The sequence below is a fragment of the Lissotriton helveticus genome, chromosome 3_1 (genome assembly GCF_964261635.1).
Source record: "Lissotriton helveticus chromosome 3_1, aLisHel1.1, whole genome shotgun sequence".
In the NCBI taxonomy this organism is placed as follows: domain Eukaryota; kingdom Metazoa; phylum Chordata; class Amphibia; order Caudata; family Salamandridae; genus Lissotriton; species Lissotriton helveticus.
This window is the reverse complement of record NC_136061.1, coordinates 1,537,326,925-1,537,354,082: the sequence shown is the minus strand read 5'-3', so window position 1 is coordinate 1,537,354,082 and position 27,158 is coordinate 1,537,326,925. Positions and strand designations below refer to the sequence as shown.

Genomic DNA, 27,158 nt, shown 5'->3' with positions numbered 1-27,158 from the left:
GGAGGCCGTGGTGCGCCGGGTGCAGGGGTGTCTTTTAGCGTCGGGAAATCTTACCCTCAGCTGGTCACGGTTGGAGGGGACCCTTGTTGTGAGACTGCAGGCATCATCTGGATCGTTGAGGAGGGTCCTTGGGCACTGGATTCATGCTCATAATGGCCGGGGGTACGTCCTCGTGGTCTTTGTTCACTCAGGCACAGGTTGGGCTCGGCAGGTGCAGAGTGTGTTTGATTTGCGGTTCCTGGCTGGCACCAGGGGTGTTGCTTGTTTGAGCAGAACCACTGCTCATGGGAGTCCCAGTCTTTAGCTGAGCACGGCAGGCAGGTCCTCTGGAATATTTGAGGTTGCTGTCCACAAGAGACGCCGGGGTTTTAGCTGGAGCAGGTTCAAGGATCAGCAGGCCGGTAGGGCTGGGGCCAAGTCAGTTGGTGTCGTCCTTTTGTTAGCAGCTGCATGGCAGGTCTTCTTTCCTCTTGTTCTTCTTCTTGTTTCAAAATCGGAAACTGAGGAAGGAAGGTTCAGGGTGCCCCTAAATACTAAATTTAGGGGAGTTACAGGTAAGGCAAGGCCAGGGACCAATGGGTCCCTGTCCTGGGGTGAGGACAACCCTATCCTGCTCCTCTCCTGTGGGAGGGGGGGAGAGGCCTATCTCTGATTGGGCATGGCTCCCCATCCTCAAGATGGCGGGAGCCCGGAATTATGCTTCACCTCGCCTCTCTCACCTGAGGGGTGGGTTTGGCAGAGGCTGGCACACCCCCTTTCCTCACTTAGGGTTTCCCGCCTGTCTTCCCGCCAGAGTGGGGGTCAGAACCAGTGGGGGCCAGTTGCGGAGTACAGCAATTGGCCTGGGGGAAGTTCACAAAAGGCGGCATGCCTTTGAAGCTTCCCCTGCCCATCCTGGGGGAGGAGGCTTGGCACCTCGTCGCAGGATGTGCATTGTTTCAGGCCCACAAGAGTGGCAAGCTCTCGACCCAGGGGTCCAGAAACATGTCTGGTGGTGGCAGCTTCGGTAGCCATGCAGTCCGGACACTTTGAGTTGGTTAGGTTTCAGGGGGCATCTCTAAGATGCCCTCTGTAGTGCATTGACATTAAATCCCACACTGGCATCAGTGTGGGTTTAATGTGCTGAGAAGTTTGATACCAAACTTCTCAGTCTTCAGTGTAGCCATTATGGTGCTGTGGAGTTCGTAATGACAACCTCCTAGCACCATATACTCTTAATGGCATAGCTGTACTTGCAGTGCCCAGGAATGGCCCTGGCTGCTGTATGGGCACAGTGCTCCTGCACCTGTGCCCACACTACTGGCATAGTTGATAGACTGCAACACTCACTGTTCTCTGCAATGGTGGAACCCCTGCCATCCTGTTGTAGGGTGGCCTTTTCTTGACTCTGTATCCCACCTAACAATAGATGCATCACAAATGGGATGGGGTGCTCACCTCTAACACCTTGCAGTTTATGACCTATCGAATGTCAGGCACCAATCTCTCCACATCAACTACCTAGAGCTTCAATCTGTTCACCTAGCATTGAAAGCTTTCCTACCTCATCTGACGCACAAGGTTTTCCTTGTCTGAACAGACAATATGACAGCAATGTATTATCTTCAAAAATGGGCGGGGCAGTCTACTCAACTCTGACAACTGTTTCAGACCATCTGGAACTGGGCTCTAGATCACCACATTCACCTGTTGGCTAAATACGTTCTGGGAACATACAGCAACGTTGTAGACCTGCTCAGCAGGTTGCAGGAACAAGTCCACGTATGGGAACTCCACCCACAAGTTCTCCTACCCTACTTCCAGAAATGGGGCTTCACTCAAATGGATCTTTTCACCTCAGCAGAAAACGCAAAATTCCACCACACCCAATGCACTACGAATAAGTTGGTCAAAGATATTTGCCTACGTTTTCCACCTCTCCCCCTCCATCCATTTCTGGTTCGGAAGCTCAGGCAGACATCTCCAATGATGATCCTAGTAACTACCACTTGGGCTTGTCAGCCTTGGTTCACAACATTACTAGACCTTTCAGTAGTTCCACACGAGAGACTCCTCAACAGGCCGGACCTTCTCATGTAAAATCACAGACAAATCAGACACCCACATCTCAAAGCTCTCAACCTAGCAATCTGGCTCTTGAGGTCATAGAATTTGGTTATCTTATCATACCGGCAGAATGATTGAACATTCTTGAAGAAGCATGAAAACCTACCACAAGGGCCTGCTATGCAGCAAAATGGAAATGTTTTGTTTGCTACTGCCACTCAAAACAAATTGACTCTTTCACAGCTACAGTACAAAATGTTATCTGTTATCTACTTCAATTGCAAAAGGTGAGTTTAGCACATACTTCTACAAGCTTACATCTCGCTGCCATGGCTGTCTTTCTTCAAAACAGAAAACACTTTTCCCTCTTCAAAGTTCCAGTCATAAAAGCCCTTATGGAAAAACTTAAATGCGTTCTTCCGCCGAGGCTTCCTCCTGCACCTTCTTGACCTTTACCTGTTCCTCCCAGAGTGCACACTGCACAAAAATGGAGCAACTGTTGCCTTTTTAGGAAATATTCCCATAGCTGACATATGTAAAGCTACTACTTGGTCCACAACCCACACTTTCACCAAACATTATGGTGTGGATGTTATAGCAGGCCAACAAGCCAATGTAGAACATGTAGTGCTACGTACTCTTTTTCAAAGCACTGGTACACCACACGTTAGCCACCGCTTATCAAGAGGGACTGTTTACAATCTATGCAGAGCATGTGTATCTACAGCCACACATGCCATCAAATGGAATATGTTAGTTACCTTGTAAGCATATTTCCATGGAATGCAGTGCTGTAGATCCACAAGCACCCATCCTACTCCCTGGACACCTGTGGCAGTTCCATACATATATTACTTTTCACTATTTAAACATTTAGCTGGTCATTGCATTATTTGCACATACTTTACACTCCTTTCTCACCCACCTGCGTGAAAACAATCTAACAATGGAGTCAATGCCCATACGCATTACCACCGAGTAGAGGAGTCACTCGACATCGTGACTCAAAATACTTTTTCGAAGAAAAACAACTTGCACAACTCCGGACCCAACACTAGATGGCAGAAGTGCAGAGCATGTGACTACATGCACTACATGTCACACCAGATTCTTATAGAATAAGTAGCGTATTCCTTATTTGGTTATCTATATGTGGTAATGGCAGATACAAGGTTATTCCCTGGGATAGCACTAGTTATTTGGCTATCTGTACATGGTGACACCATTTAGCCAGCTTACAGGAAACCGTCTTGTCGGAGGAGATGGTTGGTGCGAGGCAGCCATGTTGCCCCATCGTCTAGCCCTCTCTGTGGCCAGCTTGCTTTGGCTCAGAGAGCAAGGCCAGCCCATGGTGCTGCGGTGCCGCGACCCCAGCCCACTTGAGGGTTTGCCACAGAACTCGAATGGGACTGCCTTTGTTCCAGCCCGGTTGGACAGACTGACCCCGATTTTTACCCTAATTAGTGCCGGTCTGCAGGACCTGAATTAATCCATCTACTGTATTCTCAATTCCCCCTCTACTCTTTTTGTTACGTGTAACTGTGTTTATCCGTGGTAACCCCTTCATTTAAAAAGTTATAGATATAATCCATTCACAGGTCAACTGTACTTTGTTGTTTTTTATTTGCCCGTATCCTATGTATTTGTATCTACACATATGTAACCTATGCAACTATTACATTCCCATTCTACGTAAAGCGCTCTGATACCCCCGGGTCAAGTCAGCACTATATAAAACTCCAAAAATAAGTCTGTTGCAACGGTCTGAATCCTAAAACACTTTGTTGCTTCTGTTAATTAAAAATATAGAAAAGGTGAGCACATTATTGATGGAAATCTTTGTGAATCAACCCTTCACAAATACCAGCTCCTACAAATCAGTTTTATGGCTGTGGCCTTTCTTAAAAGAAACTTGCTTTAATGTAGACATAGTTTATCAGGGGCAGGTGCTTGGCTTTCTCCTGAATTTAAGGAATGTAATGTGAAGTTTGCTGGCTTTTCTTTGGGAGAAGTGTGTTTCTGGGTATTTATGTAAGGTTTTAGATAATTAGGTAATTCCATGTTCGAGGCATATGAGCTGCAGAGGTACACACTATGCATAGATGGCCACCTAGTGTTGGGCCCGGATGTTTGCAGTTTGTTTTGTTGTAGAAAAGTCTTTGGAAGTCTCAGGATAGGTTACTCCTCCTTTGGATGATACTGCGCATGGGCATCGGCTCCATCCCCAGATTGGTTTTTTCCACCACCGGGCTCGGATGTGTTTCCAGTGCTCCGTGTTGGAACCGATTTCCTTCGGCGCGCAATCCTCACAAACTTACAGAAATTAAGTTTCGAACGCTTTTCCAGTCTGCGCTACTCTCCACACGGAAGACTGATTTTGGTCGTCGTCGACTGCCTTCGGGCCTAACTAGGCCTCAACTCCAGCTCATGGAAAGGACGCCATTTAAGAAGTGTCCTCAATGTGGGTTGAAGTTTCCCCACACCGACCTTCATGAAGTGTGTAACCTTTGCCTCTCCCCGGAGCACGAGGCCAAAGACTGTTCCGATTGTGCCTCTTTCCGCTCCAACAAGACTATCTGGGACCGAAGAGCGAGGAGAACAATGGCTCGATCTTCAGCTTCGATTCCGGACGACATCTTTGAAGAAGGCGTCAACGTTCCAGAACAACACGACGTCGACAGCAATTCCGAGGCAGAAGACTCCGAAGTCGAGTAAATCACTCCAGCACAGCGGGTTGTAAGTAAGACCGTCGACCCTGACCCTCCCTCGACACACCTAAAGAAGGCCCCGGCCACACCCTCGCCCTCGGGTGCACACCGACACACTGCTTCTACTGCTCCACCTTCGGGCCCGGCTAAGAAGCTAATTAAGCCTTCAGGCGACTCGGGCTCGAGTCGGCCTTCGCACGGTGCCGGCGCATATTTACTGGCACCGAAAAAGACAACTTCACCTGCTACGCCGACATCCAAACCATCGGCGCCGAAACATACCACTACTCCTTCGGCACCGAAACCCAGGTCGGAACTAAGCAAACCCGCTTCGGATTTGAAAAAACCATCGGATCCAAAAAATATACCGGAGCCTAAAAAATCCTCGGAACCAAAAAAAGCTTCGGAGCCGAAAAAGACTCCTGCTTCTCCGGTTAAAGACATTGCCAAAAAATCAAAACAAACCGCTTCAGTGCCGAAACCTTCCTCCACACCAAAGGATCGGCCTCCTGCAGAGGACTTACTTTACCCAGACCCTGCTCAAAAGACTCTAGCTAAAGATCCAATCACTGGACAGCTAATTTTGGCTTCAAAAAAGCGACCACTGGACACACCAGCTCCAGCTCCGCATTCAAAGAAGGACATGGCTTCCTCTCCCTAAAGACTGCCTTCCCCTTCTTTTTTACCTGTACCATCACCACATCCTCCCTTACCACAACATTCCCCAGCATCCTCTATCATACCAGACGATGACAACAGGGATGATAGCTCTGACGATATGGGGGGTAACATACCTGATCCAGCTACGCCTACAGGATCACCTGACCCATGGGATGATTATAACACCCCAGATGTCCCAAATGTTCCTGAGGAGGACATATACCCCTCAAGGCCTTCCCCACCAGAAGACATTCTGGGTTTCAATCAATTGATTCACAGAGCTGCGCAATATCATGGGGTAGACATGCATACAGACCCTGTAGATGAAGACTTCCTAATGGATACCTTTGATAATGCACAAAGGTCCTCATCCATTTTACCAATGCTTAAAGGAGTGATTAAGCATGCTCCTGAAGTCTTCAAGGACCCAGTCAGAACTTGGCTCATTAACCCTCGTATAGAGAAAAAAAAAAAAAGCTGCCCACTCAGACCCAGCATATATTAAAGACCCAGTACCACTAGACTCGCTTGTAGTTTCCAATGCACGCAAGAGAGCAAACTCACAAACATCAGGCGATGCTCCACCACCAGATAAAGAGTCTAAGCTACTTGAAGCATCAGGGAAAAGAACGGCGTCTCAAGCAGCAAACATGTGGCGTATCGCCAATACACAGGCATTATTAGCCAGATATGACAGGGCACATTATGACGAATTAGAATCATTAATGAGGCACCTCCCTGATAAGTACAAGGATAGAGCAAATCCGCTTATCCAAGAGGGGAAAAATATTACAAACACCTCTATTCGGTGTGCACTCGATGCAGCAGATACTGCCTCTAGGGCAGTTAACACCAGCGTTTTATTACGTAGACATGCCTGGCTACGCATATCAGGGTTCAAACCTGAAGTACAAAGTGCCATTCTTAATCAACCCTTTGATGAGCAACACCTATTCAGACCTAACGTAGATGTATCACTTGAAAAAATGTAAAAGGATACAGATACCGCCAAATCTATGGGAGCCCTGCAGTCGCAGGCTCCCAGACGTTCATTTCGACGCTCATCCTATCGAGGTGCCACCAGGGGATAATCTTCAGACACACCTTCTACCTCATACAAAGCCCCTACACAGTCCACTTACAGCAAGGGCTACCAAAGGGAGTTACAGGGGTAACAATAACAAAGGCAGAGGTAAAAATAACAACTCCCGCTCTGCCTCGACCCCTGCCCAATGACACCCTTCTCCTTCCCCCGTCCCATTCCACTCCTGTCGGGGGAAGACTTCAACAATACCTGCCAGCCTGGGAAAACATCACATCAGACAAGTGGGTGCTCCGAATAATTCAATCAGGTTACTGTCTAGAACTAACATCTACCCCCCCAAACATACCCAAGCAGCGTCCAATGTCACAAGAACACTGCTCAGACAGGAGGTAATATCTCTCCTGCAGAAAAATGCAATAGAAATAGTTCAGGAGCATCAGAAAAACAAAGGAGTATACTCCCTATATTTCCTAATACCAAAGAAGGACGGATCTCTAAGACCCATCCTAGACCTCAGACCTCCAAACATTTACATACAGTCGGATCATTTTCATATGGTCACACTCCAACAAGTCCTTCCACTTCTGGTACTAAACGACTTCCTTATCACTCTAGATCTCAAGGACGCCTACTTCCATATTCCCATCCACACAGCGCACAGAAAATATCTCCGATTTGTGCTAGACCGGCAGCACTACCAGTTCAAAGTGCTCCCATTCGGAGTCAGAACAGTGCCAAGGGTGTTTACAAAATGCCTAGCAGCAGTAGCAGCACACTTAAGAAGACAACATATTCATGTCTTCCCATATTTGGACGACTGGCTCATAAAAGCCAGCTCATACAGCCAGTGTGTACAACACACTCACGCTACTATTCAACTGCTTCACGACTTGGGATTCACAGTAAATCTCACCAAATCGCATCTGCAACACTTGCACATACAAAAGTATCTCGGCGCTACAATAAACACCCAACTAACACTAGCTTATCCCTCTCCAGCCAGAAGAACAAGTGTACAAACTCTCCTAACAAAATTCAAACCACAACACTCGCTACCAACTCGAGTGTTCATGCAGCTCATAGGAATGATGGCATCTTGCATATTTGTAGTACCTCACGCAAGACTGCAAATGCGTCCTCTTCAAGAGTGCCTAGCACGCCAATGGAACCAGGCTCAAGGTCCACTAACAGACCTAGTATTGGTAAACAGTCAGACTCCTCGTTCTCTGCAATGTTGGAACACCAAAAACCTTTCCAAAGGGCGACCTTTTCTAGAGCCAGTTCCTCAAATAGTCATGACAGCGGACGCATCGCTCTCCGGCTGGGGAGCCCACTTACTGCATCACACCATGCAAGGCAGGTGGACCCGCAACAAACGTTACTCCACATCAACCACTTGGAGCTGCTAGCTCTGTTTCTAGCCCTAAAAGCATTTCAAATTCAAGTGTCAGGCAAAGCTGTCATAGTCTGCACAGACAATATGACAGCTATGTACTACATAAACAAACAAGGGGAACACACTCTCTGCAGCTCTATCAGTTAGCACAGCAGATATGGAGATGGGCTATGCCACTAAAGATCTTCCTCTTAGCCCAAAACGTCACAGGAGTACAAAACACTATGGCAGATCTGCTAAGTCTATATGTTAGCAATCAATGAGAACTAGCTCTGGTTTAAATTGTTTGTATATCTGCGGGTGGAGGAAAACCATTAGGTTTTATGAAGGCCCTCACCCACCAACCTAGTTGGTGGCATGCTTCATCATCGGGCCCCACCTGAGATACCGAGTGTACCTCAGGTGTGCTTCGACGTGGGTTTTTTGGTTTGTGAGGGTGCTGTGAGTGTGCTCTGAGTGAGGTTTAAAATACTGTTCTGGGTGTCCCAAAGACTGTTTTAATGGTGGGCCCCAGGCAGTCAATAAAAACAAAGGCTTTCGGACATGCACGGTAGGCTTATGGCCTCCGACGTCCTGTGCAGTCAACTAGTTTCAGCCAAGCCTTTTCTTCTACAGGCTTTCGTCAGGACCTTATATGTGTAGGGCGTTACATGGGTTTGTATGAGTTTCAGTGCCCTGTGTGTAAAGCACACGCTACGGTGCTTATATGTGCAAGAGGTGTTTCCTCTCGAGTTGTACACCTGATTTTAGCGAACAACTCAGCATGGAGCTCAGCTGGGGGCCAGGACCATGTGCACTTGTGCGATGTCGCTGGGCCCGCAATGAACCTGTTGTCCGGGCAGAGGCTCCGTGCTGAGTGCTCTCACTGAGCCTCTGCCCAGACAACTAGTTGACCGCACAGGACGTCGGAGGCCATAAGCATACCGTGCACGTCCGAAAGCCTTTGTTTTTATTGACTGCCTGCGGCCCACCATTAAAACAGTCTTTGGGACACCCAGGACAGTATTTTAAACCTCACTCAGAGCACACTCGCAGCACCCTCACGAATCAAAAAACCCGCTCCGCAGTAATCTGGCGTCGAAGCACACATGAGGTACACTCGGTACCTCGGGTGGGGCTGATGATGAAGCATGCCACCAACTAGGTTGGTGGGTGAGGGCCTTCATAAAACCTTATGGTGTTCCTCCACCCGCAGACATACCAACAATTTAAACCAGAGCTAGTTCTCATTGATTGCTAACATATAAACTGGGGAAACGGACTAGCCTCTCTAGTTCTCCTCTCTTTTTGATTACAACAGATCTACTAAGTCGACAAACGCAGCCGATCCACGAGTGGGAACTTCATCCGCAAGTTCTTCATCCGTTCTTTCAAATGTGGGGACAGCCTCAGATAGACCTCTTCGCCACCCACGAACACGCAAAATGCCCAAACGTTGCCGCCAGATACCCACACCCATTGTCCAAAGGCAATGCGATGAACTGGTCAAAACTATTTGCGTACGCTTTTCCTCCTCTCCCACTACTTAAGTTAGTGGTACGCAAACTGCAACAACATTCCCTGGCGCTCATTCTAGTCGCTCCAACTTGGGCCAGACAACTGTGGTACACCACGCTGTTGCGGATGTCTGTAGTACCACACCAAAAACTAAACCTATCTCCACGCCTATTAACACAGAACCATGGAGAGATCAGACACCCGGACCCAGCTCAGCTCAGCCTAGCGATCTGGCTCCTGAGGTCATAGAGTTTGGTTTTCTCAACCTTCCTCCAGAATGTATGAACGTTATCAAAGAAGCTAGACGTCCCACTACTAGAGCATGTTATGCTGCTAAGTGGAAACGGTTTGTCATATACTGCCAAAACAACCAAATTAATCCTTTAGACGTGTCTATTCAACACATCATAGGATATCTATTACACCTTCAAAAGTGTAATTTAGCCTATACATCTATCAGACTACACCTCGCTGCCATTGCAGCATACTTACAAAATAGACAACAAAATAGACAACATCTATCTCTTTTTAGAGTACCAGCTATAAAAGCTTTCATGGAAGGACTCAAAAGAATAATTCCTCCCAGAACGCCACCTGCACCAGTGTGGAACTTAAACATTGTTCTCACAAGATTAATGGGACCTCCCTTTGAACCATTACTTAAATGTGAATTGCAATTCCTAACCTGGAAAGTAGCTTTCCAATTCCTAACCTGGAAAGTAGCTTTCCTAGTAGCAATTACTTCTCTCAGAAGAGTTAGTGAACTACAAGCATTTACCATTCAAGAACCCTTTCTGCAAATGCATCATAACAAAGTGGTTCTTCGTATTAATCCTAAATTCCTTCCTAAAGTCATTTCACCATTCCATCTAAATCAATCAGTTGAGCTGCCCGTATTTTTCTCGCAGCCTCAAACAGTCGCAGAAAGAGCTCTACACACCTTACATGTCAAAAAAGCATTACTGTACTATATCGAAAGGACACAAACTTTTCGTAAAACAAAACAGCTTTTTGTGTCTTTTTCACCGCCACATAAAGGCAACCCCATATCAAAATCGGGGATCGCTAGGTGGATTGTTAAATGCATACAAATATGTTACCACAAAGCCAAACGTACATTAACGATTCCTCCAAAAGCCCATTCTACAAAGAAAATAGGTGCTTCAATGGCATTCATAGGGAACATTCCCCTAGATGACATATGCAAAGCAGCTACATGGCTTACATCCCACATATTCACAAAGCATTACTGTGTAGATGTGCAAACTAAACAACAAGCCACTGTGGGCCAGGGTGTACTAAAAACACTGTTTCAAACAACTGCAACAGATACTGGTGGTCGCCGCTAGGTGAGGGTACTGCTATACAATCTATGCATAGTGTGTAATCTGCAGCTCATATGCCTCGAACAGAAAATGCTACTTACCAGTATGCATCTGTTCTTGGCATGTAGAGCTGCAGAGTTACACACACCCACCCGCCTCCCCGGCTACCTTTTATCTGTTCCAGTGTTATCTTAATTAGATACAAACCACATGGACATCACTACCTCTTGTACAACTCCATCACTTCCCTAATGGCGAAAAACAATCTGGGGATGGAGCCGATGCCCTTGCGCAGTATAATCCAAAGGAGGAGTCACCTATCCCGTGACTTGCAAAGACTTTTCAACAACAAAACAAACTGCAAACATCCAGGCCCAACACTAGGTGGCCATCTATGCATAGTGTGTAACTCTGCAGCTCTACATGCCAAGAGCAGATGCATACTAGTAAGTAGCATTTTCCTTCTGTGTTATTTTTATATGAGAAGGTTTTGAACAATTGCATTTGATTGTGAGAACAGTGTTTCTGAGTAAGGGGCATAATCACATGAGTGTGTTCTGACAGAGTATGATTTTGGCATCAAAGTGTACCAGATCAATAAGTGAGTAGCAATGTGGTAGTCCTGTTGAGTTTGCCATGATGGTGTTCTTTATTTCGGTTCTTAAACTACTTTTTGAAGTTGTGAGAGGGCTATGACTTCAGGGTTGTGGGGGTTTCTATATCTCACCGCTCTCTTCCTCTTCCCTCTGGTTCTTTCTGTTTACCTATCAAATTGGCGCCTATTCCCTTCATCTCTAGCAGATGGTCTGTTTCCCGCAGAGGCTCTCCTGCCCAGTGATACATCAGGTAGAACATGGCGTGTCATGAACAGGGGTGGTTGAAGTTTATTTTGGGATGTTTGAATATCATCTTCCGTGAATCCCAAACACTTTAGGTGTCAACTGGACTACCAAATCTTCAGAAATCGTCCAAGCATGTCCCACTGCATCCCTTTCCACATCTAGTGCCATATCATGGCCATGACTACCATATGCATGGTATTGTATTTCCATCACTACTGATGTGGTACCAGTCTCCCGCCTGCTTGCATGCCGCTGCCCAGCATGCATTTGGTTATGTTTATTATCATCCAATAATGAAGTCTGTGTTGTATTTTGATCACACTGGTGAGGGAAGTGCTGTGCTTGTGTTGTATCCAGTACTTTCTACTACTAAGCCTTATTGACCAGGGGTGTGTGATTTGTGCTGATTTCCCACTATGTATAACTCTAGTCCACTGCCCAAAACAGTTATTTTTTTCAACTTTTTTTTATACTGCTCACTCTTGTGGAATAATAGGGCGTGAAAGTAGAATAGTTTCAAGCTCCGCAACTATTATTATATGAGAGCTTCTCACTTTTCCACCCCACAGGACAGCAGGTGATTGAAGAGCAACGGCGACGCCTCGCAGAGTTGAAGCAAAAGGCTGCGGTGGAGGCCCAGTCCCAGTGGGAAGCTCTTCACCCTCACCACAATCCCTACTCCATGCCAGGCGCTGGGCCGCCACTCATGCACCACTCCATCCTGCACCACCAGCACCATGCGCTCAACCTGCACCACCGTGGTGATGAGGGGGACCATGCATACGATACACTCAGCTTGGAGAGCTCAGACAGCATGGAGACCAGCGTGTCAACAGGGAACAACTCTGCCTGCTCCCCAGATAACATGTCCAGGTGAGTCACCCTAGATAACTGCACCTTCAGTGCTTTCAACTACAAACAGACCCATGTCAGGTTATACAACCTGGGGCAGCACTTTCAATGCCCTTGATTGCAAATGGGCCACATAGTAATGCCTATGTCCTAGGGGTCTACACCTTCACCAGTGTGTACCTGAGACATCAGTTGCCCTGTAGCATACACAATCTTTAACCCCTAGAGATATGGAGACACCAAGACCCTCCATCCCAGTACCCTGAACATTCTGAGTCAATCTAGGCCTTAAGCCAGCCACATTTCTCTAGTCTGTCCATCAATAACACCCTACATTTTCTGGGATATCCTGGCCAATCATTAACACTATAGGAGGGCTGGAAGTGGGTTGAGACTATTGGGGACTGTGTTCCAGTGTTTTTGGATCCGGCTTTACAGTCCAGCTGTGTACAAAACGTATTGGTATCAATTCTTTAAAACATGCAAAGAGTGGGATTTGGGCTCACCCAGCGGAGTTTTACACCAGATAGCCAGTAGCATGAGGGTAAAGAGTATAATTTTGCCTTGCAGGAAGTGCTTCCAGTGGAACGCAAGTGGGTAAATTTGCATCTGCAAAGTGCGCTCAATCCTCACACTTCATTGATGCTTTTAATATATTTGTTGTGCATGCTACCACTCCCAGGGATGAGTGAGACAGATTGAATGTAGAGAGGTCAGATTACTTTGGAATGGTCAAGTTTTTAGGGCTTTCCTGAATTTAAGAAAGTAGATTACAAAGCGTACTTCTAGTGGGATAATGTTTGACAGACGTGCATCTTGAACGTGGAAAGCATTCAGTGAAGCTTTCAGAGTCGAGACATGAGTCATGCCCTACTCCGATGACTTCTAAGCCGAAGAGCCTGAGTCTTTTTTTTTTTGTTGTTGCCGAAAACACCACAGACAAAGTCTGAGCTGAACGGAGGCTGAAGTCAAAGTCAAAGTCAAAAAAACACTTTATTCGATTACTTAAAAATCATAAAAGTATACTATACAAATACATGATATTATGCAACCGAATTTTTTTTTTTATAAAAAACATCTTACAAGAATAATATTTAGTGTACATTTAAAAATCAGTGGCAAATACATATAGATCATCACATAGTTCACAGAATATCAAAATTAGTAGCAAATATTTCATAGTTCACAACAGCAATATTTAATCTGGTACATGGAAGCTAATTTATATTATCTGGTGCAGAGTAAACATTTACCGCAACCCCAACTGTATTAATCCGGAGTCTCTTCCGTCTTGCACGGATTGATGCAATCAAAAAATTGGCTACACAAAACATCACTAAAGTAGTTTCCATTAGTTGAAGATAAAGCAGTGCGGGTTTAAACTGTACAAACCCCTTTTCCCTTAACAGTGGATTGATAAATTTTTTCCTACTTTCCAAAATGAAAGGGCAGAAAAACACAAAATGTATATGATCCTGATCAGAACAATTGTCACATTCACAAGGCACATTATCCTTTGGGGTACACCACTTATCATAAATACCCAGCAGAAAATGTGCCTGATTAAATCTAAATTTTGTTAGAAGCCACCGATGATAGGGTCTAGTAACAGTAGTCAAGTAAGGTTGTATTGACATTGAAGTAATCAACAAATAGTGTGACCTTACTGTTGGCTTAATGGTTTCTCTCGCTTCTCGTTCCAATTCTCTGGTTTTTATAAAATTAGTTGTTACCCAGTTAATATCTTCCTTGCTCAGATTTTCCGGTTTCGAATATAATTCCGGGCGACCCAGATATACTGCTGTTGTTTTAATAAATGTCAGCCACTGAATATCAGCCACTCTGTCCCGCCCCATACAATCACTAATAATCTTGTGATTCAGTGTAAGGTTGGGGTTCAGCCAAGTTCTGATCCATAATAAAAGTGGCGCCATATTTAACATATCTGCAATGTACCCTATCTCCATGTGAGCTGCAAAGGATGATGTAGATTGGGGGAGTCCCAAGAGGGATCGCAAAAATGTGTTTTCCTCTCTCTGTATCAGAGCTAGATCTTTATGGCCCCAAATTGCTGCCCCATACCTAGCTATGGCTATAGTTTTAGCTCTACAGATCGCCAAGATGGCCTCAGCTGGTTTCCCACCCAACCTTTTCGCAAAGCCTAATATAGCAGCCGACGATCTTTTCACGGCCACTACTTTGTTAGCGACTTGGGGTGCCCAGGACCCTGTGTCATCAAACACTACGCCAAGATAGGTGAAGACTTTTACTCTCGATATTACTGAGCCATTACAAGAGAGAGTTTTAATGTTATTCCTTCCTTTCCCTATAGACATAACATGCGATTTCTCTACATTTATCACGAGGTCCAGATTTTGCATAAAATCCCCAAAGGAATTTGAGAGATGTTGTAGGCCTATAGGGGTCCTTGACAGCAGCACCGTGTCGTCCGCATATAATAAAACAGGCAATGGGGTTCCCCCCATGCACGGAACATTGGCGGATGCTGCCGCCAAGTTAGCTCCCAGTGAATTAATATATAGAGAAAATAGCATTGGGGCCAGAATACACCCCTGGCGCGCACTCCCCTCCCAGACTTGAGATCAGCAGTACACTTCCCCTCTTGTGTCATACGTATAACCGCTGTCAGGTCTCTGTGCAACTCTGCCAGGAAGTTCACCAAGGCCTGATCTAACCCCAGCTCCAGGAGCATTGTCCACAGCTTTGACCTATTAACTAGGTCAAAAGCTGTGGACAAGTCCATAAAGGCCAGGTAGATTGACCCTTTTGATGCAACAGTATATTTACTCACTATTAGATGTAAGTTCAGGCACTGGTCTTCGGTGCCTCGCCCAGTTCTGAAACCATACTGCGCATTACACAAAATGTCGTTATTAGATGCCCATGTTGAGATCTTTGCTAGAATAACTTTCCCTAATATTTTAAATGACGAATCCAGTAATGTTATAGGCCTATAGCATCTTGCGTCCCCCCTCTGGCCCTTCTTAAAAATCGGGACTATAATAGACCGTGACCAAGATATAGGCAATCTAGTTTTATCAGTACAAGCTATATTAAAAACATTTGTGAGGACAATTGACCATATATTAGGATTTGATTTAAACATGTCGGCTGGTACCCCATCTGGGCCAGGGGCCTTATGACCAGCTGTGTCCTCTATAGCCTTTTGCACTTCTTTGATTGTAAATCTCAGTGGGCGCTCCAGTTGCTCGCTCACTATAGGTACAAAGGGGTCTACTGAGAGGTTGCTGCCATAGATTTTTTCAAAATGGTCTAGCCATTCCCGTTCTGATATGTTAAGTTCTAGTGGGGAATTTTCTTTATCATTAAAAAGTGGAGTATTTACAATTTCCCAGAATTTGGAACTATCCCTCATGGTAGCCCTATCATAAAGTGAGTCCCATGCATTTTTTTTAATGTCATTCTTACGAGACTCAACAGTAGTTTTATAATTTTTTCTTAATCTGGCCACTTCCTGGTTGTCTCGGGGTATCTTTTTTAGTTCAACCAATAAGTCTCTATGGGCTTTGGAGCACTTTGAGTCAAACCACCCATGCAGTTTTAGTTCCTTATGTGTCGTCTTAGATGTTAAGTCCACAGCCACTTGCTGGCAAATTGTTTCAAATGAGGTGATGATATCCCCTCCATGCCTTAGCGGATCTGTACAGGTATTAATTTCCTTGCCCACCTTCTCACTAAGTGTAATATAGAAATCCTCTGGTATGATTTTACTCCACTTTACCCGTCTCCCCTGGTCTTGGACGGCTAGCTCCATGGTAGTTACTGTATTTATTTTAGAAAGTAGGGATGGGTTTTTATTATGCAGTTCCAATACCACTGGGTTATGGTCACTAAATGTAGTTTGTATAGCATTATAAAAAATAACATTTGGTAGCAAGCCTGGTGAAACAAATATAGTCTATAATAGTATTACTGTCCCTAGCACTATATATTGCTACCCGGTCATTGGAGTAAAAAAACTCCGGCTCGGATAAATCAACATCTGACAGTAATTCTTCTAGAGCAGCCCCCTTTTGTGGTATGTTCAAAGTGAGAATGGGGCACACAATCTATATCTAAATGAACCCTATATTGGCAATTTAGCTGACACAAATGTACATTAAAATCCCCTAGAAGAATTAAATAAACAAAAGTGGTTTGACCCTCCTTATAATTGATTAAAAACTTTGCTAATGCATTAATATTTTCATTACAGTACGTACCGTGTGGGGCATTATAGAAGTTGACATACAAGATTTTATGCCTATTAGGCAAAGTTAATTCCAAGGCTAGAAAGTTGGGGGATGTGGTGCTTAAAGTTTTCACAGATCCCATGTGTTTGACAGAAATTAGGAACATAAGCCCCCCTCTGTCTCTCCCTGAGCTTGATGCTTGAGCAGCTTGAAAGTATGATAACTACCCATCTACCCAGAAATTACATTCCCTATCCCAGGTCTCCTGAAGTGCCACTACCTCATAAATCTTGATTTGTTCCAACCATATTCTGTCATCCCTCTTGGAGCGGAGTCCTGCAATGTTCCAGCTCATGATTTTAACTGTGTCCCCTGTTTCCCTTTCTGTGGTAGAGGTACAATAGATCTGACTTTTAGGGACAGCATAACGAGTCAATCATTTTAGTCCAAGTTTGATAGGGCAGTGAATCTATTTGTTAACTCCAAAGTGGCCCTGTTTGTTGGTCTAGTGGGATCAGTATGTTTAGGGGTAAAGCCTGGTGTTTGCAGGACCCAAGACGACAACCCGATACTCCGTCTTGGTGCACCTTGTTGACCATCATTACCTAGAGGCAGCTTGGGGGGGTTTGGCCGTGGGTAAAAAAAACCTAGAGGTACAGCTCGGATCCCTCCTACCTTTACATCAGTAGCATCCCAAAATAAACGGGTAGCCTCATGGGGTCTATTAAAATTTACTATGATGCAGTCACCGGGTAGATTTTTTACCATGTGCCCCAACCAGTCAACTCGTCTCCCCATGGTGATGTGAGTGGATAAGTCCCTTGGGCCTGAGCAATTTTCATCACATCATGCTTTAATATTCTCTAATAGAGTACCCTGGGGCTCCTCTTCCTCTGGGCTCAAGGGTGGGATGTTTACTAAAACAGCGACAAAAGGGGTTGCCTCAGGTGGTAAATTTGCACGGGGCTTCACACGCTGCCTCCTTTACCCCTGTGGGACTCCTCCTTTATATACAGTAGTTTTAACAGCGGGAGTATTAGTACAACCCCCATCATGGCCCAGAGCCGATAATTCAGTGTTCCTAGCTATTGTAGTAACTGCTTTTGGAGGTATTTGACGTATTAGCTTTGGTGGGACTGGAGGCAGAATAGATACTAATGGGATAACATTCCCTATCCCCTCCATAGGTGGGTCATGTTGGGCGATAGCCCCAAGTGTATTAGGTGGTGGACATTCAAGCATTTTCGTTGATACCAACAAATTTAACCGATCACATTTCCCTAGTATTTCTGCCACACACTCTTTCAGAGTCTCAACGATGTCATTTGAGATCTGGACAAGGGTAGTTTCTATTTTATCAATGAGCACTTTTTCTACCATGTCCTTCATGCATGTTTCAAAGTTACTTGTGACTGGGCGCGATTTTGTAGAATACTGCGTGGCCTTCTTTTTTGGTCTCCTTAACAGCCTTTTAATGCGCTTGGTAACTGGGGTTACAGTCTCTCGAATGGGACCTTGAGCAATGATTATACTCGGCGGATTAGGCTCATCAGGGCCTGTTGTGTTGCATTGGGCTTGGGGTATCATGTCATTAACTGTGATGATTTAAACCGCAGGCTCCAAAGGTATAGCTTGCCTGCCGATCAATGGGGGCACCAGTATGTCTGACAATGTTTTATCAAGCCCCAGTTCCCGTTCTTTCTCAGCGATCTCTTGATTGAGTTTTCCCACAGCAGAGGTAAGGTAAGACATGATGTTAGCTGATGTTGAGGCTTTACGGGGTATTTTAGTTTTCCCCGCACCACCAGTAATGGAGGTTTGCAATTTGCGCTTACCCATGTTGATGTAGAAGGCTTAGGAGGGGAGCCCGTCCCGTCCCTCTTCGTCCCTAGACGGCCACAGACGGCCCGCCCTCTGCCCGGGCTCCGCCCGGCGCCGCCCGCGACGTGGAGGAAGCTCCGTGGTTTTAAGCGCCTCCGGGCACGCGGAACAAGAAGTGGTCGTGAGTGACCGCAAGGGACGCTGGGAACCGTAGTTCCTCCCCTCGGCGGCCGGGATGGAGGTTGGCACCGGCGGCGGGAGGAAACAGCGGTGTCAGCAGCCCAGCGCCCAGCAGTGGTCTTCTCCACGGCAGGTAAGCTCCTGCCTTGCCCCCAGCAGTATTGCGGTCAAGGCTGAAGTCTCCTCTGAACCCAGCTCTGAAGCTTCGGAGGCACCCATTCTCAAGAGAGTAGAGGAGGAGTTAGACGCAAGGCAAAAACTCCTTTTTTCATAGAATGTGTGGCTTTCGATACACATGGGCTGCATACTACTGCCATCTAATGCTGGGTTTGTACTGATAAAACTTCTATTTCTTTGAAGTAGTCTTTCGAATCACGCGGTCTCAGTGGCTCCTCCTCTGGTCGTGAACGCACATGGGCACTGACTCCATTGTTAGATTGATTTTCTATCAGAGTTGCTCCCAGTCTTGACGTGTTCAACGTTCACGGTCTTTCCTTCCAGTCACTGACATGACCTATCGGCGCCTTTTGAGTTCCTTCAACCCCCGCTTCATTGGCCCAAGTACATCATCATCAAGCAACTGGGCCACTTGGCAGCACAGCCTTCTTACCAATGTCAAAGAATGAATATGCATAGAAGGTAATGGAATGGATGTTAATCAAAAATGCCATCAGTCCCATTTCAAGTAGCCTTAGACAGCTGTCCATGCTGTGTGTAACCTGTGCCACTCGCCAGAGCACAGTAACACCTGCTGAGACTCTCGCTTGGCCTTCAGAAGCAAGAAGACACTTTGGCAGCTAAGAGTCAGGTGGTGGGTCCACAACAAGATGTATCGCTCATCCTCAGACTCCGGGCCTCTTCAACGAGGCGCGCACACATCACTGAAGAAGAATCAGCCTAATCGCCTGACCATTTGGCCCACCAACCCATTCCCGAGATCATCAGCACCAACTCATCAGATATTGAAAATTAAAAACAATTTGGACATCGTGGCTTCACACCCATTGGAGGAACAGACAAAGACTCACCCATCAATCAAGCTGTCTGGAATGACTTCAAATCTCTTACTGAGGAAGAAGTTCACAAGACCTTACTATCCATGAAAACAACTTCACATTTCAGAAACCCTATCTCCTCCGCAATACTAAAGGAACTCAGTCACCTGTTCTCTGCCATAGTGATGAAGACCGTAAATTCATCGCTAAAACATGGCATTATCCAGTACTGCCTGAAGACTGGGTAAGTGACACCCCTCCTGAAAAAAGTAAGAGCAGACCCTACAATCCTGAGTAACTTTGGCCCAATATTGAATATTCCCTTTCTAGCCATATTGCTGGAAAAATGTGCACACAACTAATTGAGTCAGCACATTACTCAATTTAACTTACTTGACAAATTCTAACCAGGATATAGTCCAGGGCACAGTACAGAATCAGCCATTGTTCATATAATGGATGACACCCTTAAGATGCTAGACAATAACATCTCCTGCCTACTGATCCTACTAGACTTCTCATCAGCGTTTGACACAGTTAAACCCAACAACCTGTGAAACTAATCCTGCCACCTCCTGACTTCAAACAAGCAGTAACATCATTTAGTGGTTTCGAGACTAGAATATGGTTCTGCAACTCTTTCCAGTCTTCCCAAATCAAGAACGGCCCCACACAAAGTGATCCTCAAAACAGCAGGTTCGAGGCATGTGGGCTGCTGAATTCATATCTATAGCATAGATCGCCGCCTAGTGTTGGGTCCGGATGATTGCACATTGTTGTCCTGGAAGAGTCTTCGAAGTATCACGAGATAGGTGGCTCCTCCCCTGGACTACAGTGCGCATGGGCATCGACTCCATCCCCAGATTGTTTTTTTCCGCCATTGGGTTCGGATGTACTTTCGTTCTCTCAGTTCGGAATCGACAATATTCTCTAGGCCAAAAGGCCTTTTTGTCCCTATATCGTCGGTATTGTTTGCGTTCGGTGCCCGGTTCGGTTCGGACTCGCCTTCCGAGTTCAACATCCAGGGAGTCGCGTGACTCTTTGGAGCTCGAGGCCCAGTCGACGCAGCAAGACCCTCGACGACGCGACATGGAACGGAGCCCGTTCAAGAAGTGTCCCGTGTGCAGATCGAAGTACCCACACATCGATGTCCACCCGGTGTGCAACAAGTGCCTGTCGCCGGACCACGATGAAGCCAACTGTATGGCTTGTTCCAGGTTTCGTTCGAAGAAAACGATTCAGCTTCAGTGCGTGGCGCGCATGGAGGCCCGGCAGTCGGCCCCAGCACCAGTGGACATCTCGACAGCGAGGAAGCAGACAAACACGACGTTCAGATGCAGATTTCACCTCCAGCGGAAGAAGTCGACTACGACTATCAAGTGGATGTCGAAGGCCTACCCGTACAAGAAGTCGTCGACGAGGTAGGAGGAGACGATGAGGCCTATGGGGCTATGGAAGATAGCTCAGAGGAAGAGCTATGCCCCGTTCGAACACTTACAAAGGCTCAGGTTGAGGGATCGCCTATCGGCCTTACCCAAGACCTTCTACCAAAATCCACGGCCCCGCCTCCCGGCCCGGCTACGGACACTTCGACGGAGCCGCCATTAAGGAAATCGAAACCGAAAGTGAAACCTTCGGTGCCCGCACAACCTAACGTGGTTCAGGCACAATCGAAACCGAAACCTTCTGATCCACCGTCGACACCCTCGTCCTCCGAGGTGTCGGGACAGCCCAAGCCGAAGAAGCCTGTCGACCCGGCAAAGTCTGTGAAATCCGTCCAGCCGAAGCAGACTAAAGGCGTCGAGCTGAAGCCCAAAAAGGCCGTCCAGACTCCGTCAAGCAAGGGCGTCGAACCGAAGTCCGGATCGGGCGTCGAGCCGGAGCCAAGCAGGGGCGCGGCACCGAAGGCCGCAAAGGGCGTTGAGCCGAAGAACGGCAAGGGCATCGACCCAAGGGTTGGTGCCCCTACAGCGGTTGCCCAGGACACCAACACGGGCAAGCCTCGGACCGACCAGCCAAAGTCATCGACGATCGAGTCTTCCCACGTTGCTGGACCGAGGTCGTCTGTTGTATCGGCGAAGCCGTCCGCTTCCTTCACGAAGCAGGTCTCGGACTCCCTCAAGCGTATCAGGGACAAGGACTCGGCGGAAGACCCCAAAACGCCTTCCGCACCGAAGCAGTCGGTCCCCACCTCCAAGTCATCGACGCCACTCCTCTTCACGTTGCCGCCGAAGGTGGCACCGAAGGCCTTCGCACCACGGGCTGCGCCCGAAGCGAAAACGCACAGTGCTGTGGGGTCGACGCCTACTCTCCCGGCTGGGGGCTTGACGCATCGACCACCATTACTGGAGGAACAGTCGGAACGTTTCATCGATGCCGACACTGGGAAGCTTACGCTTTACAAGCGGAAAATTACGGCGACGACGCCTTTCGAGTCGTATACCATTCCTTTGAAGCGCAAAAGGCCTGCTTCTGATTCACCGGTCTTGGTCGAACCACTGACTCCTCGGAATCAAAGAGTTGCCACGCCCTCGCCAACTTATTCCGATGCCGAGGATGCTGGGGATCAAGATGAGGAATACAGCTCCTGACGCACAACAGGACGCATGGGTGGACACAGGTGACCAGGGGGATCAGCAACCCGCCCTCGACCCTCAGATATACAATATCAAAACGTCTCCCACTGAGGATTCTGCTGCATTCAATGCCTTGATTGAAATGGCGGCTAAGAACCACGACGTTGAATTCCATGCTGACCCGGTGAAGGTGGACTTTCTCTTTGACACTTTTTGAACAGCTGAAAAGACTGTGAAAACCCTCCCAATGCTGAAAGGGGTCCTCAAACATGCTGCGGACATTTTCAAAGAGCCCACACGGGCAAGGGTGGTCAACCCTAGAATTGAAAAGAAATACCGACCGGCACCTGGCGATCCCACTTACATCAAGGGCCAGTTGCCATTGGACTCCCTGGTCGTTTCTAATGCCCGCAAGAGGGCGAATTCGCAAACCACTGGTGAAGCTCCTCCCCCGGACAAAGAGTCCAAAGTGCTAGAAGCATCGGGAAAGAGAGTAGCAGCTCAGGCGGCCAATATATGGCGTATCTCTAACACGCAGGCGCTCTTGGCACGCTACGACAGGGCACACTACGACACAGTAGAGACCCTGTTGCAACATCTCCCAGACCAATATAAGGAGGCTGCGGAGATGCTTATCCAGGAAGGGAAGCTCATCTCCAACGCTTCAATTAAGTGTGCACTGGACGTTGCCGATACTGCAGCCAGGGCAATTAACACCAGTGTGGTGATAAGACGACAAGCATGGCTCAGAATCTCTGGATTTAAGCCTGCGATCCAAACTACCATCCTCAACCAGCCAGTTAACCCTGACAGATTATTTGGTCCTGAGGTGGATACCACCTTGGAAAAAATAAAAAAGGATACCGAGACTGCCAAGTCCATGGGAGCTCTCCAATCCCAACAGTTTCGGGGGAGCACTTTTCGTCGCTCAGGCAATAGGGGTGTTTCCAGAGGCCAAATGTCCCAGCAAACACAATTCAATAAAGGTGGGGCGCAATCCTCTTACCCCAAACAAAATAGAGGAGGTTATCGGGGCAACAACGCCAAGGCAAAGGCAAGGGCAACAACAACTCCCGTTCCTCCGCCTCCAACAAACAGTGACGCCCTGTCACTGCCCCCCGACCATTCCACACCTGTCGGGGGGAGACTCCAGCAGTTCCTGCCAGTCTGGAAAACCATCACCACAGGCAGGTGGGTCAGGAAACTTATCCAGTACGGTTATTGTTTGGAGCTCACATCCACTCCACCCAACATACCACCAAAACACCGTCCTATGTCCACAGAGCATTTGCACTTATTGCAGCAGGAGGTTCTCGTCATGCTGCAAAAGGGCGCTATAGAGCTCGTGCCGGTGGAGGAGGAAGGCACAGGGGTGTACTCCCTGTACTTCTTAATCCCAAAGAAGGACGGGTCCCTCAGGCCTATTCTGGACCTCAGGCCCCTAAACCAGTACATTCTCTCAGAACACTTCCACATGCTAACGCTGCAGCAGGTTCTTCCGCTCCTCAATCAGGGAGACTTCCTCGCAACCTTGGACCTCAAGGATGCTTACTTCCACATTCCACTCCATCCATCACACAAAAAATACCTCAGATTCACCATTCAAAATCGGCATTATCAATTCAAGGTCCTTCCTTTCGGAGTGACCACGGCCCCCAGAGTGTTCACCAAATGTCTAGCGACAGTGGCGGCGCACCTCAGGAGACAACACATCCATGTCTACCCTTATCTGGAGGACTGGCTGGTTCAGGCAAAGTCGGCCCAGCAGTGCGCCGCCGACATGTCCCACACCATTCACCTTTACAGTCTGGGGTTCTCCCTGAACTATCCAAAGTCGCACCTTCAGCCAGCCCATGTGCGGCAATATCTAGGTGCAACAATCAATACTCTGGCTGCCACGGCTCAGCCAACTTCAGCGCGGATCAACAACATCCAGTCGCTAATCCAACAGTTCCAACCGCAACACTCGCTTCCTGCGAGAGTGTTCATGCAGTTGATAGGCATGATGGCCTCCTGCATTTTCATAGTCCCGCACGCAAGGTTACATATGCGTCCGCTCCAGGAATGCTTAGCGCATCAGTGGAATCAGGCTCAGGGACAGTTGAAAGACCTAGTATTGGTCACCGGTCGGGCATACAACTCTCTGCATTGGTGGAATCCACACAACCTTTGCAAGGGCCGACCGTTCCAAGAGCCTGTCCCACAGATCATCCTGACGGCGGACGCGTCTCTCCAGGGATGGGGAGCTCATGTACTCCACTACACAGTGCAGGGACTATGGACAATACCGCAAAAGAAGATGCACATCAACTACCTAGAACTGATGGCAATCTTCATGGCACTGAAAGCATTCAAAGTACATCTGTGCAACAAGGTCGTGTTGATCCGGACGGACAACATGACAGCCATGTACTACATCCAGAAGCAGGGAGGTACACACTCTCCACAGTTGTCTCATCTGGCTCAGAGCATGTGGAAGTGGGCCATTCAAAGGAACATCTTCCTCATGGCGGAACACCTCCCAGGCACGGACAATCAGATGGCGGACCTGCTCAGCAGGTACAGCCACCAGATGCACGAGTGGGAGATACATCCATCAGTACTCCGCCCGTACTTCCAGAAGTCATTCACAGATAGACCTGTTCGCCACAAGGGAAAACGCAAAATGCCAAAGCTTTGCCGCCAGGTTCCCTCACCCACAGTCGCAAGGCAATGCGATATGGATGAACTGGTCAGGCAGATTTGCGTACGCTTTTCCCCCAGCACCTCTCATACTGCTGGTGGCAAGAAAGCTAAAGCAACACTCGATGACTCTCATCCTGGTTGCTCCAACGTGGGCACGCCAGCCATGGTACACCACGTTTCTGGAACTCTCCGTGGTACCGCATCAAAGGCTACACCTCACGCCCAAGCTTTTGACGCAGAGCCATGGCGACGTTCAGCATCCAGATCCGCAACAGCTCAACCTGGCGATCTGGCTCCTGAAGTCTTAGAGTTTGGCTACCTTGACTTGCCTCCTGAATGCATGGATATCATACGGGAGGCAAGAAAGCCCACCACCAGAGCCTGCTATGCAGCAAAATGGAAGCGGTTTGTCATTTACTGTGCTACACACAACATCAACCCGCTAGATGCATCCACTCCCAACATCATCTGCTATTTGTTACATCTTTACAAATGCAATCTAGCATACGCTTCCATCAGGATACACTTATCCGCCATAGCGGCTTATCTCCAGAACAGGCAGCATCTCTCCGTCTTCAGAGTGCCTGCCATTAAAGCCTTCCTAGAAGGCCTGAAGCGGGTCATCCCTCCCAGGACCCCGGCGGCTCCTGTATGGAACCTCAATGTGGTCCTCACCAGGTTGATGGGCCCACCTTTTGAGCCTCTACATTCATGTGAGATTCAGTTCTTGACATGGAAAGTGGCTTTTCTCATTGCCATTACGTCTCTGCGACGTGTTAGTGAGCTACAGGCGCTCACTGTACAAGAGCCGTTCATTCAAATTCACTCCAACAGGGTGGTGCTGCGCACTAACCCTGAATTTCTTCCTAAAGTGGTTTCGCAGTTCCATGTCAATCAGACCATTGAACTGCCCGCATTCTTTCAAAACCCAGAAACAGTTGCCGAAAGAGTGCTCCACACTCTTGATGTCAAACGAGCCTTGATGTACTACATCGATAGGACCAAAGACTTTAGGAAAACACAACAACGCTTTGTTGCCTTCTCAGCCCAGCACAAAGGCAACCCCATTTCCAAAGCAGGTATAGCCAGGTGGATCGTTAAGTGCATTCAGATTTGCTATCACAAGGCTAAGCGCACTTTAACGGTCCCTCCAAGAGCCCACTCCACCCGAAAGTTGGGGGCCTCTATGGCTTTCCTTGGTAATATCCCTTTGGAAGATATTTGTAGAGCAGCCACATGGTCTACACCACACACATTTACTAAACATTACTGTGTAGATGTGCACTCCAAGCAGCTGTAGGGCAGGCTGTTCTTAAAACGCTTTTTCAGACTTCTGCAGCTGGCACAGGCGGCCGCCGTTAATGGAGGGACTGCTATGTATTCTATGCTATAGATATGAATTCAGCAGCCCACATGCCTTGAACTGAATATGCTACTTACCAGTATGCATCTGTTCTTGGCATGTAGGGCTGCTGACATTCATATCGCCCGCCCTCCGCCCCGGCGCCTGTAGCGGCTGCAGACTTTTTAACACTTACTCTTAGCATGGCCATCGCTTACACTATTACACTCCATCTTTGCCACAATGGCTAAAAACAATCTGGGGATGGAGTCGATGCCCATGCGCACTGTAGTCCAGGGGAGGAGCCACCTATCTTGTGATACTTCGAAGACTCTTCCAGGACAACAATGTGCAATCATCCGGACCCAACACTAGGCGGCGATCTATGCTATAGATATGAATGTCAGCAGCCCTACATGCCAAGAACAGATGCATACTGGTAAGTAGCATATTCATTACACTGGTAAGCGGCACTAGACGCTTTGACCACATTACCCCTTCACTCAGATCTCTCAACTTGCTTACTCTCAAGGCCAGAGCTCGAATGAAAATTGCTTCCCTCACGCATAAAGCCTAACATTATAACGAACCAAGGTATTAGGCAGAAAAGATTTGACTCTAAGGAGGCAAGTGCTCACTCCGAAGCACAAACTCTCCTAGGTTACACCCCCCAAAGATTCAGGAAACAACCTACAAATGCTCCTTTTCTGGATCAGCTCCAAGAATATGGAACTCCTTACCATCCAAGGTTCGGTCTAACCTATCAACCCACGTCGTCAAAAAAGAGGTGAAAAAGATCCTAATTAATAGATTCCTCTCTTAAGTCACAATGAGCCCTTTCCTTGGGCTCATTGACCACTACTATGGCTGTAATACCACTAGAGCGCTGAAGCACATCAATTCCCAGTAGAACCCACACAAGCATTTTTTCCTCGTCTTTCTTAAACGAAACCGAAGCAAAGCAGATTCATAGA

At 47.4% G+C, this 27,158-nt stretch overlaps 1 protein-coding gene across 10 annotated transcripts in view; it reads left to right on the top strand.

Moving 5' to 3' along the window:
• Positions 1-27,158, top strand: part of PHLDB1 (pleckstrin homology like domain family B member 1) — a 417,405-nt gene that overhangs the window by 337,339 nt on the left and 52,908 nt on the right. For 8 of the 10 annotated variants that reach the window (XM_078682232.1, XM_078682224.1, XM_078682225.1 and 5 more), the window contains one exon: positions 12,089-12,392. In XM_078682232.1, the coding sequence (XP_078538358.1) occupies positions 12,089-12,392 (304 nt within the window). Of the gene's footprint in view, positions 1-11,478; positions 11,524-12,088; positions 12,393-27,158 lie in introns of all 10 variants that reach the window. The other 2 variants (XM_078682222.1, XM_078682223.1) reach the window with 1 other exon arrangement.